Source organism: Hyalella azteca, unplaced genomic scaffold (genome assembly GCF_000764305.2).
Source record: "Hyalella azteca isolate HAZT.00-mixed unplaced genomic scaffold, Hazt_2.0.2 contig16099, whole genome shotgun sequence".
Taxonomy (NCBI): Eukaryota; Metazoa; Arthropoda; class Malacostraca; order Amphipoda; family Hyalellidae; genus Hyalella; species Hyalella azteca.
Window position 1 is genome coordinate 4,893 of NW_025945926.1, and position 18,846 is coordinate 23,738.

Genomic DNA, 18,846 nt, shown 5'->3' on the forward strand with positions numbered 1-18,846 from the left:
AATATGTTCAGCGAGAAAAACTTTTGAGAGATTAGCAGCGCTAACGTCTGTGAAACTCGAAGATATAAATGAGATAAGTAAACCGCTGCAGGAACGGAAAAACCTCATACAAGAGGTCACTTTAACGATTGTCGAGCCACACGTGCACCAGTGACAGAAAAGAGAAGCGCACGGAAATCGGAAAATTTTTTATTATTAGCGGACATTGCTCAGTTGAGAAATTAAAAGAAAGAACAAGATCTGTCATCAGAACAACAGCGTTAAGTTGCATGAATGAGTAATTTTTGCAAGCGATATTGCAGCCGAAAACCGCATATATGTGAAAATTTTGTTTCTTCATATGACAAATACGATGCGAATACCGAAAGCTTTTTAAGGAAGAACATTATGTTGCAAAATTTAAAATCGGAATATAAGTGAGCGTTTGGATTGTGTGCATGGAAACTTCTTTACGAGTCCTGTGAAAGACGACTGTTTATCAGTTTTCAAAACGATCAATTATAACAAGTTTGAGCTTATTATATAATAGTTTAAAAACAGGATTTTAAAATTAAAGCATTAAACCCCATTTTGGTCTTAATTGAACTCTATAAATTATCATAATACAATTCCCAATTGGAACGTAACTTGTTTTGTAAAATTTCGATGGACTACTCTTAGCTTGATCGAGCGAGTGTTATTTGTTTATATTTTTCCAGAAATTTTGTCAAATACAAATAAAGTTTTCTTAACTTTAAATTAGAAAACTTATTATTACACTAACCACTGCACTAGTTTCAATTAAAATCGAACATAGCCATGGAAGACGCAAATTCAAAATTAATTAAAAAGCCGGCGCGCTTGTATCAATTCATAGCGGCTTTTTGCTGCAACCTTGGAGCGCTTGCTACAGGAATTGTTATGGGTTACTCCTCTCCAAGCTCCGCGATGCTGCAAAGTTTCCCCAAACAAACCAATTGTTCTTTGCTTGGAAATGAACCTTTGCAAGCCACACAGATCACTTGGTTCGGCTCCATCTTGAACATAGGAGCAATACTTGGGGTGGTCACTGGTGGATATGCCATTAAAGTCATCGGCAGACGGGGAGCCATGATAGCGAGTTTGTTGCCTTTCATTCTTGGATGGGCGCAAATTGGTGAGTAATTATTCATAATACTAATTATTCATAAAATAGTTATGAATAAAAATAATTTTCTCATATTTTCATATCTCATATAATTTCTCAGGCTATTTAAATTTAAGCGTTATAAATGATTGAACTGAAACATTGTAGTTATTTAAAATAATATATTCAGACAGAAGATCAAGCTGTCAGCAAGGTTATCATCAACTTATATAAGTCACAACTGGTAAAAAATATACTTATTATATACATATTTATTAGAAATAATATATTCAGACGGAAGATTCAACGGTCGCCCCCGCGGTGATATTCGCGCTGTCGATGATCTTCATCCAAGAGTCGCCCGCTTATCTCTTGTCCAAAGAAAAGGAAGATCAAGCACGTGCATCCCTTCAGAGGTTCAGAGGTGATCTATATGGGCTGAGACTTAGTGAGCTCAAACTAAAATAATATATAAACTTTGTCAGACTGCATGGGTGCAACTGTGTGTCTGTTTGCATCTGTCATATAAATGATGAGCAAATGGAGAAATAATAAATATGAAATATTCAGAAATAATCGTCTTGTGTGTGAGAGATGCGTGTTTCCGCAAAGTGATTTTTTTTTCTTACTAAAATTAAACAACTTCGGGAATACCTTCAAAAGCAATAAGGTTATCGATAAGGTTTAATGGAAATTTGAATACCACCTGAAAAAATAAACGCTTAATATTGAACAATTTTGAGCCCATTAATAATTATTCTATACTATTCCGAAATGTCTGTGTTCCTCTGTACCCAAGTCTCAAATTTCAAAAATTTGCGAAGGCATTCTTTTATATATTTCTACTTATCACAGACAGTTCTTCGACTTCAAGTCGTATTGGATTATGTGGAAATGCTCCAGATGCTCCTTTTTTGAATTAGTTTTCCAAATGAGGCCTGAGTTTTGAATTAGTTTTTCTATGCTGCCTGAGCACACGTAGCGGCCTGCTTGTCCATGATTGTTATATGTTTAGCTTGAAAAATTGTAAAAGATTGATTGACTTGTTATATTTTTGCTAGTACGGCCACAGATGACAACTCCAAGCATTTCTTAAACCAACAGGCAAAGAATACAATATCGACCCTGAAATGCTGAGTCTTAAGAAAGCCGTCGCCTGGGCTCAGGAGAACAAGGCCTCGTTCCGGGACCTGGGCAAGCCTCACATCCGCAGGCCGCTGATCATCTTGTTGACGCTGATGGCGTTTCAACAGTTCTCAGGAGTCAACGCAATTCTGTTCAATTTAAAAGTCATTTTTGAGGTGATCAAAAATCAGAATAATTAAAGTTTGTTGACATAGATGAAAACATGGAGTTCTCTGAAAACAGTTCATCCAATGTAATATTTCAATAAAAGCATAAATAACCGTGCAATTAATATAATTAATTCTTCGTTCACAAATCTATCAGGGACCACAAGATTAATTTTCACCCAAAGACGATCCATATTGGATGATTTCCCATCAACTAGAAATATTTAATAATTGAATTTAATAATTTAAGAAAGAAATATATTATTTCTTTCTCAAATTATGTTTATATTTCAGAGCGCGAAAATGAGCATCACTTCAAACGTGGCCAGCATCGTGGTCGGCTCGGCGCAGATAGCGGCCACTTTGGTGGCCGCAGGACTGATGGACAAGGCAGGCAGGAAAATACTGCTCGTCTTGTCCACCGGCGGCATGGCCATCTCCCTAGGTGATTAAATAATCAATTCGATTTTGTTTTTCAGATTTTTTCGTAATAATTTCTACTTTGGTGTTTAGACGAAAACATCGCTGGCAGAAAAATGCTGCTCATTCTGACAGCATGGTCATTTTCCTGAGTGATTAGAAGAGAAATTTTGCGCTGTAGAGTATGTAGAAATTATTTGCTGTGATGTTAAAAATAAATGTATAATTTCTCATGATTTGAAGAATTCTGCGTCATGGACTAAACACGCTTGGGCTAAAATGAAAACCAGAAACTTCCCTACGTAGTCGAATATAATGCTTATACTTTATCGTTATCGTAAATGTAAAAAGAATAGAGTAATATCTGAAATTATAATAAGTAACTATTGCAAGTTCAACGGACGACTACATTTATTGTAACGCAGGTTCATGTACTGCACTCTACTATTGTAATGCAGGTTCATGTACTGCACTGTACTATTGTAATGCAGGTTGATGTATTGCACTGTACTATTGTAATGCAGGTTCATGTACTGCACTCTACTATTGTAATGCAGGTTCATGTACTGCACTCTACTATTGTAATGCAGGTTCATGTACTGCACTCTCCTATTGTAATGCAGGTTGTACTGCACTGTACTATTGTAACGCAGGTTCATGTACTGCACTCTCCTATTGTAATGCAGGTTGTACTGCACTGTACTATTGTAATGCAGGTTCATGTACTGCACTCTACTATTGTAACGCAGGTTCATGTACTGCACTCTACTATTGCAATACAGGTTCATGTATTGCACTGTACCATTGTAATGCAATGTCATGAATTGTATTGTACTATTGTAATGCAGGTTCAATGGGAGCGTACTTCTACCTGCCCAGCGAGAATAATGCGGACTCGTTCGACTGGCTGCCCGTGGCTTCACTCATGGTGTTCATTTTTGCCTTCAACACTGGCTTTGGACCCATACCTTGGATCTTGCTCGGTAAGCCATGGATTTTTTTTTGTGTTGAGTTAAGAAATCAAATACGGACGAAATTCAATCAGAAATTGTAAGAACTCCTAGTTAGAATATCTTGAAATGTGTGATTCATTATTTTTAATTTTTTTATTTCTAACATTGAGTATAACCTATTCTTTTACACAATATAATATTCATGTGAGAAGTTTGAATAATATAAATCTATAATATCCAGTATATACAAGGTAAGGGATAATGCAAATAAGGGATAATTTTGCCACTCGAAATCATATGTTTACATCAGATGAATGTATGTGCTTCATCCCGGTTCATAAAAATTAAATGAATGTGAATTAATAACTTAATCTTGGTTGACAGGTGAGCTGTTCTCCCCAGACGTGAAGGAGCTGGCGGGAAGTATGGCGGCTTTAGTGTCGTGGTTCGCATCATTTACGACAACATTAATATTTATCCCTCTTCAGGTATCGTTAACTTCCCGGGTTTGCCAGATATCAATGGGTGTATTTATAACCGTTAAGTAATTTTGAATTCAATCGTGAATATCGCGGTAAAACTGCAATAACTATTACGAGCATTCGTGGACCAGGGAGGTTGTACAGAGCGAAGGGGTTGTGAGGTCACTAGCAAAATCGATATAGATATCAAAAGATCACGATATACTCATATATTCAACTGAAAAAGAGAAAAGCCTTTTTGAAAAAGCGTCATGAAACTTTTTCTGGAATGACATATTTCGGAAATTATTTCACGAAACACAACCATGAACAATGTAGACTTTTTCAAATCAATGACGTTTAAATTGTCTGGGCAACGTAACTTTGAAATTTTATCGCTCAAGAAAGACCGTGGAATCAATGGTCAATTATTTTGTTATCGTGCAATTCATATTTACCTGAAAATAATTACTAAGAGTTTTTTGTCATGTACAAGAAGTCTCGATCGCTCTGCTCATTTCGTTTATATTTTATATATATTGTTGCAGCAAGCTATCCACAATTACGGCGCTTATTGGCTGTTCTCCGGCATGTGCGTCATCAGCTGCATATTCACGATTATCTTCGTCAAAGAAACCAAAGGAAAAACTCCCGAAGAAATCACAATGATGTTTGGAGGAAATTTTGATAAAAATCCTGGTCCGAAAAATCTCCCCATCGACTCATCACAGCTATAATTTCCTCGTAGGTGTATAAATTTTAATCTCAATGACGTAGTGATAGTGAAATCTTTACAGGGTTTTACTCACAGATATGATTTGACTATCAGAAATTAAATCAAAATAGAGGTGCAGTGTACGCACTTTTTGACCCAGCAGAAACCTTAATGATTCATTGAATTCGATATCAGTTTGGTTGAAATGAGACATGAAGTCCACACCCAGGATAAATAACTAAGCGTGGTTTTAAATAAACTATGTCCATGCATGTCTGATAAGTTATACAAACATACCAGTATTAGAAGCTGTCTACTTATGATGTAAGCGCTTTAAGAATTTTGATGTACGTATGATGATCTATGATGTAAGAGAATTTTCCATCCTCTAATGGAATAACCGTCCAAGTATAATCATTCATTTTATTATAAATCTTATCTATATTAGATATTATTTATTAATTCGTTTCTGCGAGTTTACAGAGGATGCGTTTCTAGCGAAGAACATTTTTCCTCCTAGCGCACACGACGATTTTTCATTTCTGTTAAATATTGATCTCTAATCGAAAGCTCTCTGAAATATTCTGTAAATTCTTTTTCTCTTTAATATTAGACATTCAGAACATTTGTATTCAGTGAAAAAAACAGCACATTTGTGTTCGGTGAAAACAAATTTAAATACATCTCCTCTCTAGCAATAAGAAAACCTAAAGAAATTAGCAATTAATTCCCCCACAGCCTTTAAAATGTTTAGCAAATAATTTTGTCAGAGCATTCAAAATATCAAAATAAATTCTCTCAGAGCTCACAAAATGTAGCTATCAATTCTGCTATATCAAAATGAAGCAATTAATTTCCCAAAAATACTTTTAAAAATAGCAATAAATTCCACAGATCCCTCAAATGCATCAATCAATTTCCTTAAATCCCGCAAAATGTAGCAATAAATTCCCCCAGAGCCCTCGAATATATCAATTAATTTTCCTATATTCCCCAAATTGTGGCATTAAATTCGCCCAGAGCACTCAAATGTAGCAAGTAATTTTAGGAGAGGCCGCAAAATTTGCATAATAATTTCATATATTTGCTCGATCATCAATAATTAGCAGCGACAATAAAAGCTGTCAGAAGAGGGTCCTTTCATTTTAATGGTCAGCAAAATACCCTGAAGTACTTCATAAAATTGTATTATATTCTCTATAAATTGCAAACATTGATCAATAAGGGAATGCAGGCGTTTAATAAGCGAAAAAAATTCATTTTCGATGACAGTTCGTCAACAGTTTCGCAAATAAAACAAATAAGAGAGACCTACATAGTATGCTGATATTTACTCGTCTGAAACACATCTAGCATACTTTTATTTATCCACTAAACGTACTATCTCTAATAAACCTAAAACAATAAAAATACGCATAAGAATAAAAATCATTATGAGTCTCGTATATACCTGGCATCTCATACGCGTCTCGTGTGCAGCTAGCAGACTTGAATTTATCAACACTACAATTTCACCTAAGCAAACCTAACGGATGTAGGAGATGAAAGATCGTTATGCGTTTCAACTGTTGCAAATAAATATGTTGTGCAGGTGTTGTGATGTTGACTCGCCATGGTGTCTCAAGTGCGAGGTGTTGAACAAGTTAGTCAGCGAAGAGAGTGGCAGCTGAACGGATATCTTACACGTGATATTTTGTGATCATAACAATTTACAAGGGATAAAAAACAAGTTATTAATAATATGGAATGGAATTAAATAAAACATAATAATATATGATGGAATGCAGAACACACGAGTGCAGTTTTCCATAGAAAATTAAAGTATATCGAAGTAAAGTGGCGTTAAAATGAATCTTATGGAACAGTGGTGGCAATAATTAAAATTTCAGGTCTAGAAACATGTCCTCAATAAGGTTCATTAGAAATATGTTCTCTTTTACAATACACAAATTTGTGTAAGTTAAACTGAAGTGTTGGTGCTCAATTCGCGTGAAAATATAAAGATGATGATCTTCTTCGATTGAATATTTCAAGTTCAATCTCAGTGAAATTATAAATAAGAAAACACATTGAACATTAAACTATGTCGAGCTCAGAACCCTCTAGTTTATTTTTGAATGACATCGAGCCATCAGCAGTCCCCCAGTTCGTGACGGCGATAGGCGCGGGGCTCGGTGCGTTTTGCATAGGCAGCGCCATAGGATTTTCATCGTCAGCTGGGATAGACCTGCAGTTCGGTGCTAACAGTACGAAATGTTCGCTACCTGACGGTGAACACCTGAACCCTGTTCAGGTATCGTGGTTCTCGTCAATGGTAGGTATGGGGGCGATGGTAGGGACGGTTCTGGCTGGTATTTCCTCACGCTTGATCGGACCGAGAGCTACAATGCTCATGACCATTGCACCGTTCATGATAGGTTGGTCTCTCATAGGTGAGTACATTGTAACGATTATGATACGATTTTGCAATAAAGTTATCTGAATTGACGGAATTTCTCGTAAAAATACTATAAAATTTCACTGAACAAATTGAAATTTAGCCACTCATGAAACTGATTAAACTCTGTTGGCTTCAACATTATTCAACACAGATGAATCCTTCTCACACTTAGATCTGAATGCAAGTGTAACGTATTCTATGTATAAAAACATTCACAAATATTGTTTTTTGAATTAATTTATTTTAACAGGTTTTGCCACAAGCTTTGGGATGATGATCGCAGGACGTTTGTTCTGCGGTGTTTGTGTGGGAATTTTGTCGTTCTCAGTTCCTGCGTACCTGCGTGACATCGCCCACGCAGACTTCAGATGCGTCATCGGTAACTTAACAAAATTGATTAAAGTGAATTTATCAAACTAATGACATTAATTATTCATTGAACAGTCGAGAAAGATTTCATAAATGAATATTACTACTACTTTATATGAATATTAGCATTATTATTTATTCATTTATTTAGGTAAATTTCAGGTAAATAAATAAAACTTTCTTTATTAAATTAAATTTTTCAATTCAATTAATTCAATTTTCTTTATTTAATTATACTCACTCCATTTCGTTCCCCTGATGAAAACATTGAAATATTTTCCGGGGTTAAATTCTAACAAATGTCAGACATTCTTCTTTAAAATTCAATATACGTTTAATAATTATTATTATAGGGAAATCCAAATGAAAATGAATTTATGCACAAGTACACGAAAGAAGATTCCGCATGTTGACAGTGCAAAGGCGATAGGCCTAAATAGAGTGTCGTATCAGGGATACGATCAAAGATAACAGAGTTCAGTGTCACGGTTACAAGTCATAGTACAAACCTCAGCGATGACAATGAAGTCACGCTGTACTCGCTGCAACAATACAATGAACTGGTCACTGTACACTGAATTGTTGACTGTGTACTTTGGATGCATATTATGCTTGCTCTGTACGCGACATAAAAAATTATATTGTTGATAATATTTGTGAATTCATCATACATGATAAAAAGTAAAACATAAATTAAGGTAAAAATTAAAATAATTAATTACATTTCACTATATTAACTTAAATTACCCTAAAATTAAATTTCACTATAATAATTCGCTCAAATTCGACAATTTTAAAATTGTTACCTCCCTCCGTCCTTAAAATTCAAACTTTCGCCCATGGTGGCGCTGATAAAAATAATACCAGCAGCATTCAACCTGAGTTGAGAATTCATAAAATGTTAAAAATATTCCTGTCTCAACGAACCTGTGGCTATTTGGCTAAACTCTGGTCAACAGGAAACTTAGAGAACTGCTCCAATGGCATTCAATGCAACTTTAAAACAACAGCATTTAGGCTACTTAAACACTAAAGCAATAGATTCAACTTTAAAATTCGTAAAATGTTCAAAATATTGTCGTCACTACGATGAAGTTGAACACTGATTCCCCAGTGAAAACTCGGGAAATAGTTCCGAGAGCAATAAAACAACCGCATTCAATGCAACGATGAAATACGTAAAAAATTTAAATGGTCAATTAGCTTAACTTTGGAAATAATTCCCACATTATTCAAATCAACCTTAAAACAACAGCATTATTTTAAATTTAAAATTAAAGCATTCAATGCATCTTTATTACTCATAAATGTTGAAGACTGTTGCCGTCACTACGATGTCGCTGAACTATCACCCACAGGTGTGACATTGCAGGTGCAGGTGGCGTTAGGGTTGCTGTACGCCTACAGCGTTGGGTCTCTCTTGTGCCCACAGGTGCGACGTTGCAGGTGCAGGTGGCGTTAACTCTGTGATTAAATAATAAATTCGATTTAGTGCGGCCTAATTTTTGGCATTAATTTACTTTGGTGGTAAGACGAAAACATCGCTGGCAGAAAAATACTGCTCATACTGTACACTGGCAGCATGGTCATCTCCCTCAGTGAGTAGACGAGAAATTTAGTGCGGTAGAATGTATAGCAATAATTTGCAATGCGATGTTATAAATAAAAGAATAAATAGTTACTCATGATATAGAGAATTCTGCATTTTGGACTATTGGACTAAGAACATGTGGGCTAAATTGAAAACAATTTTACGTGACATCAATAAAATATAAATGTATTCTACACGTATTCATGTGAACATTGACTAGTGGTTTACAAACATTCGAGCAATATTCTTTGATAGGCATAACTTCTTTCAGCATACTTGCTTATATCATTTAACGTTTAAAATTGTTTAATATAAATGCCAGGAACTTCCCTTTGTAGTCGAATATAATGATTGTACTTTATCGTTTTCGTACAAGTAGCATGAATGGAGTAATATCTGAAATTATAATTAGTAACTAATGCACGGCAACGAACGACTAAATTTATTGTAACGCAGGTTCATGCACTGCACTGTACTATTGTAATGCAGGTTCATGTACTGCACTCTACTATTGTAACGCAGGTTCATGTACTGCATTGTACTATTGTAATGCAGGTTCATGTACTGCATTGTACTATTGTAATGCAGGTTCATGTACTGCACTGTACTATTGTAACGCAGGTTCATGTATTGCACTGTACTATTGTAATGCAGGTTGTACTGCACTGTACTATTTTATTGCAGGTATATGTACTGCACTGTACTATTGTAATGCAGGTTCATGTATTGTATTGTACTATTGTAATGCAGGTTCAATATTACGAGTCTTTCAACCTCCCACTCCGCGCTCCTTGACCCTTGTCCATGGCATTCCGGAGGACGTCTTCTTCTTTTCTGTATGTCGTAATAGTCGATGTTTATTTGTGCTCTTCACAATATTTCATGTCGCTCCATGGCTGTAGGGGTATAAAAAAAGGCAGCGTGGTTGTTAAGGATGCGTGTCGAGGTCCAGCCCCAGCCCACGCCCAGCAGTAGTGAGCACGACAACTGTAGGAGGACAAAAATGACCAAGAGGCGTTCCTGAGTCAAACAGCTGATTTTATTCGCGACAATATCCTAAAACACCTAATATTTTTCATTCGCAGAATGCCGGAATATGTGAAACAGTTCTTTACATTTAGCAATGATATTACATTCTTTACAAAATTACATACAAAATTCTTTTTATTAGACAAATTCAAACGAAATTCATTCAAGGCTTGATTTCAGTGGCTTCGCCTTCTGGTGATGAAATCATAGAGATTACACGCAATGTGTGGAAAGATCTATATACCAAAACCAATGTCCTTAAATTAAATACGTGGATTCATTCAATCAATTTCCACTATTGTTAACTTTTTGCATGTAAGAATGAAAACAAATGCGGACTGTTGTATATTTTAGAACGAAAACATAACGTCCATATGACTAATAAATGTAGGTAATAAGTTTTGTTTCTATAAAGACATTCACAGCTTTACGGCTTTTTTGTTTGCGCTCAGAGCAACAACAGAATATTTGCGCACAGCTGTAGAAGAGAATAGGAAAGTCATACACCAAATAGAAGATGACATCAAAATATGATTGCGTGTGACAATCAATGGATAACCGATAAGACATATTGTTTTATTTGGGAACATGTAATCCTGTCATCGATCAATTTTTGCGGGTCATTCACAACAATTTCATGTTTTAATCGTCCCATATGACTAAAATCACAATTTTCTAACTAGAAGGTGTTATCAAACGTTAGACCATATTGATTGTAATGACACTGGGCGGAGTGCATTAGGGGCTATCAGTCGCTTAGTCAATAAAGTTGATGTATTGGAACAAACAATGATATATAATCTCTACCAGGCAATCAGCTGCAACAACAAATTACGAGATAACACGGCACGAAATGGCATGGCGAGTGAAGTCTTCAACCGCTTTCACGTAGTGGAGACTAACGAGGAGGGTAGTCGTGACAGTAGTGAGAAGTTTCTGATCTCAAGATCTGGAAGTTGAGTTTATTCTTTCAGCAATCAAGCAAATGACACTCAGTGAAACATTACGGTAATATGAAGCAACTATTCGCAGCTGATTCTTGATAAAAAGATCCCTAAGACACTCAAGTTCTACATCAATAAGTTACCGCGCATGTGTGTTTTTTGAATCGTGCAATGGAGGACGACGAGAATTTAGTTAAAAACAAACAGACGTACCTAACTCAATACATCGCCACCGCTTGTTGCACTTTCGGTGCCTTAACTGTTGGATCTAACACCTCGTATTCATCACCAAGCACTGCTCAGCTGGGAGCCTTGGCTAATGAAACAAATTATTCTTTAATTGGAGGAGAACCACTGAGCGACTCTCAGCTCTCATGGTTCAGCTCCATCGTCAACGTTGGAGCCATCCTGGGCGTGGTGCTTGGGGGTCTGGGCATCAATTGGATCGGGCGGCGGGGCACCATGATCGGCTGCCTCGTGCCCAACGTGCTGGGGTGGGCACTTATAGGTGAGAAAAATAGATCCATGTAAAAATATTTAAATAAATATAACTCAGTACTCACTGCAGTGAGTGACAGAGAGAGCATTTTCTCATCGACGAAAACGTGAAGTCACGGACGGACAGACAGACGGACATGGCGAGCACAATAGTGCATTTTTTCATAAATGAGAAAATGCGCTAAAACTGTGATGTTTTACGGCTGAGATAATGTAAGTGAGAATGATGATCACGCTAGGAGAGCATGCATGCTTGGAAACATGTACCTTGTTAATTTAAATGTGTTCGTTAACGTTTTTTTTTTTTTTGCTGTATTGACAAGTGCGAGCATTATTTTACTAATGAAGTAATTGCATCTCACTATTGCAACCTACCGCCAGGCTTGGCATCGAACTTTGCAATGCTGATCGCGGGCCGAATTTTTGTTGGCGTGAGCGCCGGAGTCGCCACCATCGCCGTCCCCACCTACATCGGGGAGATCGCCTCCCCCGACATCAGGGGGATGTTGGGTGAGGAAAGAATTCTTTTCATTAGACAAATTCAAACGCACGTGAATTAAGTTGCAATTACATCAGCAAAGTTAAAATCTGGTGTTTTGCAAAATTATCATGACAAAAGTTGTCAAAATCGTAGCAAAATTGTCTGTAATATACGGAACGGTAACAAATAACACATTCATGCATGGAATTTTGCATTTATATAATCTAACTCTCTTAGTCAAAATGAAAACAGCAATAATGACAACGAAAACCCAAATTTGGGCCAATTAATATTCACAAACTTGCCCATTACAGGACTTTTTCACTGACCTAACTTCTGCGTCTCTAATCAAAACGAAAATTTAATTTGTGATGTCGTCCGCAAGGTTCGTGCTTCCAGCTGATGGTGACAGTGGGTGTGCTTTTCGTGTACGTGTTTGGTGCCCTTGAGTCTTGGCAGTGGCTCGCCCTGACATGTCTGCTGCCCGCCGTAGTCTTCAGCGTCTTGATGGTCTTCAACAAGGAGTCTCCAAGTTACCTGCTCGCCAAAGACAAGCATGAAGACGCAAGGATGTCTATGCAACACTTTAGAGGTATAAAAACTTAATTGCGCCGATCTCTTAGTCATTGAAAAAGTAATATCTTGGTCACGATCATTAAGTTGTAAGCTTTAAAAGTACTTGTAAACCACTACACAGGCCTGATTATGCACGGAAATTGCACCTACACAAATAGTCAATTGCTGTATCGCTACTAAATACTTGAGTCTAAAAATACTCCTAACTTAAATAGGATATGATTATCGATCACTTGACTGTTCACCATCCCCTATCAGACTGTCAACATGGCTTTATTGCCGGTAGATTACGCCGCTATCCTCTTGTCTATCCTTACGCCGCCACGTCTTGTCTACGTGTCGTCTGCTGGACGAAAGGGAGCCAGTGGATGCATTGTACCTCGATTTTGCCAAAGCATTTGACAGTGTTCCGCATGAGCGGCTGTTGCGTTAAGTGAAATCTTTAGGAATAGAGGAAAATGTACTAGAATGAATCAGAGATTTTCTAGTAAGTAGACGGTAACGTGTCAGTATTAACGGAACCGTATCAGACTGCATGGGCATCAGTGCTCAGTGGCGTGTCACAAGGAAGCATTTTTGGGCCTGTTTTGTTCGTTGCTTTTATAAACGATCTGCCAGAAGTAGTGTCAAAAGTGTGCTCCATGAACGCCGATGACACAAAAGTTTATAATACAGTTAAGGATTTATCAAATCAAGTGCAATTGCAACATGATCTTGATAGTTTAGTGAACTGGGCTGAGACGTGGCAGATGCAGTTTAATGCTGACAAGTGTAAAGTACTTCACCTCGGGAAGAACAATGAACAGCAAGATTACAGTATGAGAAGACATGGTTGCAACGAGAGAGTAATGATTGAAAAGTCTAGATTGGAAAACGTTTTGGGAGTTAATGTCGACAAGGAGCTGAAATTTTGTAGACATATTGGAAGGCAAGCTAATAAATCCAATAAACTTCTTGGGCTGATTAGACGCTCATGCGAGTTCATAGATGCAGATGCGATGACGCTGTTGTTTGTTGCTATCGTGCGCCTGAGCCTAAAGTTTGGAAACGCCGCGTGATCACCGAAACTTGAGAAGGACAAAATTTTAGTACAGAATGTTCAGAGACGTACAAGAAAGATAATTCCGGGCTTGAAGGGCAAGCCTTACGAAGAAAGATGCAAGATTATGAAGCTTCCAAGCCTCTGTTATAGACGTCTGCATGGTGCAGATCTCATTAAAGTATACAAGCATACTCGTGGTTTTACAAGGTCCTGCAACGATTACTAGAATTTGAAACAAGAATCAACACCACGGACAACAGCTATAAACTAAAAATACTGCGTTGCAACTCATCCACCCGACAGTACTTCTTCTCGCTTTGAGTCACCGACATGTGGAACAGCCTCTCCGATTTCATCGTTGACGCTCCGAGTATTCAAGAACAGACTAGATAAAGCTACGGAGAAGTATATGTTCAGACTTGAAATGCCTAGCACCATCTCGAGCCTGGTTGAAGTCTAGTAGCTATTTCAAACTAATGTCAGTTTGAAAAGATCCGGTCAAATGACCTGTTTATACATCTCCTGTGAACAAGTCACGAAAAGTACAAGAACCGGCGACAGGCCACATTATGCAGGCCTATTCTTCAGGGCCGACATCGCTATGATACAAGTGTCGGAAGATTTAACTATCAGTTGCCCTGCATATACAGCAAGACTAAAAAATTGGCTTTAAATTAATGAGGACAGAAAAAGGAGGTAATAATACCATAGAATAGAGAATTGTACACAATCAAAAGTGCCAGTAAACGTTTTGTGAATATTTGCCTTTTTCCAGCACAGAATAATAGCCCAACGAATACTGCCTGAGTACCAAAATGCATACTTTTTTAATATATGCTCTGAACCTTTTAATTTTTACGCAACCGAAATAGTTCAAATTCATAGAAACATGTTTATTTAATAAAGTGTAATATTAAAATTAGGCCCTTTTCTACACATCATCGATTTTTTCCATGCATCCCTATCCAATTGATATGCATAAGTAAACTGATAAATTCTGCAATAAAAGCCAAAAGCTAGGTCGAACTTTATCAGGCCTATGCCATAAAATTTCCTCAAAGCATCAGTTATAAATCGATGTCACAATAAAAATAAATAAAGTTAAATAAATGATAACAAATTTCAAAACAAATCATCTGGCCAAATGCGCCCCCAGGCAAAGAGTGCAACGTTGACGCGGAGTTGACGCGTCTTCAAGACGCCGTTGCTTTTGCCCGCAACAACAGAGCTTCGTTCAGAGACCTGGGCAGACCTCACATCAGGAGACCCCTGCTCATCTCTGTCGTCTTGATGGTCTTTCAACAATTTTCGGGGATCAACGCAATCTTGTTCAACCTCACCACAATATTTGAAGCAAGTTATTGACGGCTGAATAAAGACGACGAACCAAATGGTTGCAAATTATCTCTGAAAAGTTGTTAAGTGAAGAAGAATGAATATCTTCATATGCATAATAGATTTAAAGGATTGGCTGAATATAAAGTTTGTTTCTTTATATGATATGAACTTAAGTATTCAAAGCCTATGGGATTTTTTTTTTTTTTTTTTTGCTATAAGTGAAATCGTAAAAAAAAGCTAATTTGCAGAATCTATCATTCTGTATCATCTAACTGTACGGGTTGAATTGCTTCGAATAAAATTATTATTATAATGGTAATTTCAGTCATTTTTTAAATTCGATTGAAATAATTTATTAAATGGCGGCAGAGTGCCGAGGCGGACATGTCCGCAGAGAACTCGAGCATCTTGGTGGCCGTGGTGCAGGTGGTGGCCACCGCCGTGGCCGCCGCCCTCATGGACAGAGCTGGCAGGAGGCCGCTGCTCATCGGGTCATCAGTGGTGCTGGCCGCGTCTCAAGGTGATATTATTACACATTCATTCTAATGATTCAAAATGATTCAAGAATTGCTGTAACTGAAAATGAAACCCCAAACAAAATTTCAAAAATACCAAATTAATTTTTATATATATTTAATCATATAACGAGAGGGGAGTGCTCAATATTCAAGTTGATTACAGAGTGATTAGTATAAATCACCATCGGCGCTGCAGAATAGGCCCGGTTTGGGCTAATGCCGCTTATTGCAATTTTCGTGACGTGTACTCAAGAGAATTAAGTTGGAATTATTGATAATGAAATTAGATGAACTATATTATATGCTTAGGAGGCAACAGGGTTACGCATGGCCAAATGCCTACACAAATGTGCACAACAGCAGCGTAAAATAAAAATAGCGCAATGGACACATAACACTTTTTTGGAACGCAGTCGATTAAATTTCTGCGGGCAACTGAAAGCATATTTTAATTATTTATTTATTGATTAAAATTAACAACATTCTGTCGCGGAATCAGAGTCGTGTTAGCTCCCGTCACCATTGGCGTCTAGTCTGCTTCTGGAACTTGTGAAAATCTTGACTAAAAATATTAGCGACATTGTGAATAATGATCGACTTGATTGAGGAACAATATTCGACCGATGTTAATAACATCACTCAATATTTTTAACATTACATATTTACTCAAGTCATTAAAAGGCAGAAGCGATTGCATGTTTTACAGACAAAAGCGATTGCATGTTTTGCAACAGTTAATTCAGTATATATATGGAAATAATCATTGTTCATACAGCGTCCACAGGGGTATTGTTTATTTCATAAATCATGAGCATATAACAATTTTTGTACCACATGAATTTAAGCATAACGATTCCATCGCGGTCATGAAAACCATTTCTTTTCTTCATGACAGCGTCCATGGGCATATATTTCTACCTGCTGAGTGAAGACAAAGCTTCTAACTTGAGTTGGCTACCCATCACCTCCCTCATGATCTTCATCTTCGCCTTCAGCATTGGGTTTGGGCCCATCCCTTGGGTTATGATGGGTGAATATCATGCTGAAGTAAATTTGATAAATTCAATTTCATTGATATACAGGAATATATTCGCTTGAATTTCTATGAATACATGAAGTATGGAAAGCTCTACCGAGTATTGTCGAATTTCTAAAAAAAATTAGCTCTATTTCATTTTAAAAGTGACCGAATATGAGGATACGACGCAATAAACTTCTTGTCGAAGCTGCTGTACATGTTATCTCAGATGTCCTATTTGTTAACTCGTCTGCGTAGGCGAGACTATTTCTTGGTCAACTTTTCGTCTGCGGACGCGAGATTTTTATTTGTAAACTGGTCGTCTGTGCAGACGCAAAAAAGTTTTCCTCTGTCAATTTGTCGTCTGCACAGATGAGACTGTTTTTTAGTCAACTTGTTGTCACTGCAGGCGAGATTGTCCATTTTCAGCTTGTGTTTGCAGGCGAGATTGTCAATTTTCAGCTTGTCTTTGCAGGCGAAATTGTCCATTTTCAGCTTGTCTGTGCAGGCGAGATTTTCTCAGCTGACGTGAAGGAGCTTGCAGGAAGCATCGTGGCGATCACATCTTGGTTATTTTCGTTCATCATTACGCTCATTTTCGCACCATTACAGGTAATTTCAGCTCATGTCACGTTTCAATTACTTGTAATATTGAATAACAATTAGTTGACAGATTTTATATTTTAACGCAGTACTATGCATAAGTATCAGTAGAAATGGTCAGTGGTGTAGTTTTAACTAAAAATAATCAGTGGTGTGCGTTATCAGCAACAATGGTCAGTGGTGTGTGTTGTCAGTATGATTATTTATATGAAAATTCTACGTTTAAATAGGATTGAACTTCTGAAATATAGTTCACATACGGTTTGCTATATTTACATGTATGATTTTTTATGCAATCTTCATTGAAAAATGGAACATAATAGATTCTAAAATAAAACAAAAACATTATATCGAATATTCTGCTTTTCAAATTTCAATTGTCGCTCGGATTGAACACAATAAACTTCACCACGCAGTATAAATATAATTGAAACTTTAAACAGGAAGCCATCCACGACTACGGAGTGTACTGGCTCTTCTCAGGCATGTGCGTCGTAAGCTTCTTCTTCTCAGTCCTGATGGTCAGGGAGACTAAAGGCAAAACAGCGGAGGAAATCGCGGAAATGTTCGGAGGGACTCCAGAAAAGCCGGAAAATAACACCGAAGTCATGCAGATCCCTGAGCAAACTCTGCATATGTGATTTATTTATTTGTTTCTGATTATTTCTTGTCATAGTCTCAATTAATCGCATTTTATTAAATACATTATATGGACAAACAAGTCAGCAAAAGAAATTGACTTTATTGATTGAAAACCTTCTAAGTTAAGAACAGTTTGTGTTTCCGACATTCGTGCACTCCGGATTTTTAGCCGCCTAAATGCACTTTTATTCGAACGCAACGATAAAATTCCTCATCCCAGATTGTTGTTGAAAATCTAATTCCTAAAAAGAACTTGTTGGCTCTTCTTATCCACATTATCTCGCTTGTGGTAGATACGCTAAAATTTTATTTTCATTAATTCTAGTAAACCTGCATTACAATTGAATTTCAAACAAGTTAAGCTTGAAATTTCTTGATCCCTAGGGTCATAAAAATTTCCTTGCCTTGTTTTTTTTTTTTTGCTTGAACAATGAGCGGCGGAGGAAAATGTATAGTCAGTTTTAACATCAAATTAAATTATTTGGATGAAGTCATTAAATTTGGTTTTGTGCATCCTACATTCATAGTTAAACTTGCATGTATTGTGTGTTTAATTTAACCATAAGAGCTACCGGAAGTAATTACTATTCAGGATTTCTGAGTCTGACTTGGAGCCTCCCTTTGAGGGGGAGCGCAGCCGTGGGTAACAAAATTGACTCGTAAACAGGCCCTGAGCCTAATGCCAACCATCAGCATGCAATATCTACACATAGCCTCAGATCAATGAGCTGTGGGTAAATCTGGCTAACAGTAAATCTGCTGTGCACAACGCAGCCACTGCTTCACAGCGCCGGAGCCCAACTGGCCAGAG

At 37.2% G+C, this 18,846-nt stretch overlaps 1 protein-coding gene across 1 annotated transcript; it reads left to right on the top strand.

Annotated features, from left to right (window-relative positions):
* The first annotated feature begins 758 nt into the window (after window positions 1-758).
* LOC108674318 lies at window positions 759-18,479 on the top strand. The gene is made up of 19 exons (XM_047884757.1): window positions 759-1,135; window positions 1,400-1,507; window positions 2,210-2,406; window positions 2,692-2,842; window positions 3,666-3,800; window positions 4,155-4,258; window positions 4,780-4,901; window positions 6,538-6,588; window positions 7,029-7,378; window positions 7,637-7,765; window positions 9,128-9,187; window positions 11,459-11,827; window positions 12,199-12,327; window positions 12,684-12,890; window positions 15,073-15,269; window positions 15,624-15,774; window positions 16,668-16,802; window positions 17,299-17,402; window positions 17,837-18,479. The coding sequence occupies exons 1-19, from the start codon at window positions 799-801 to the stop codon at window positions 18,032-18,034; spliced, it is 3,234 nt and encodes a 1,077-aa protein (XP_047740713.1). The 5' UTR covers window positions 759-798; the 3' UTR covers window positions 18,035-18,479.
* Window positions 18,480-18,846: the final 367 nt, after the last annotated feature.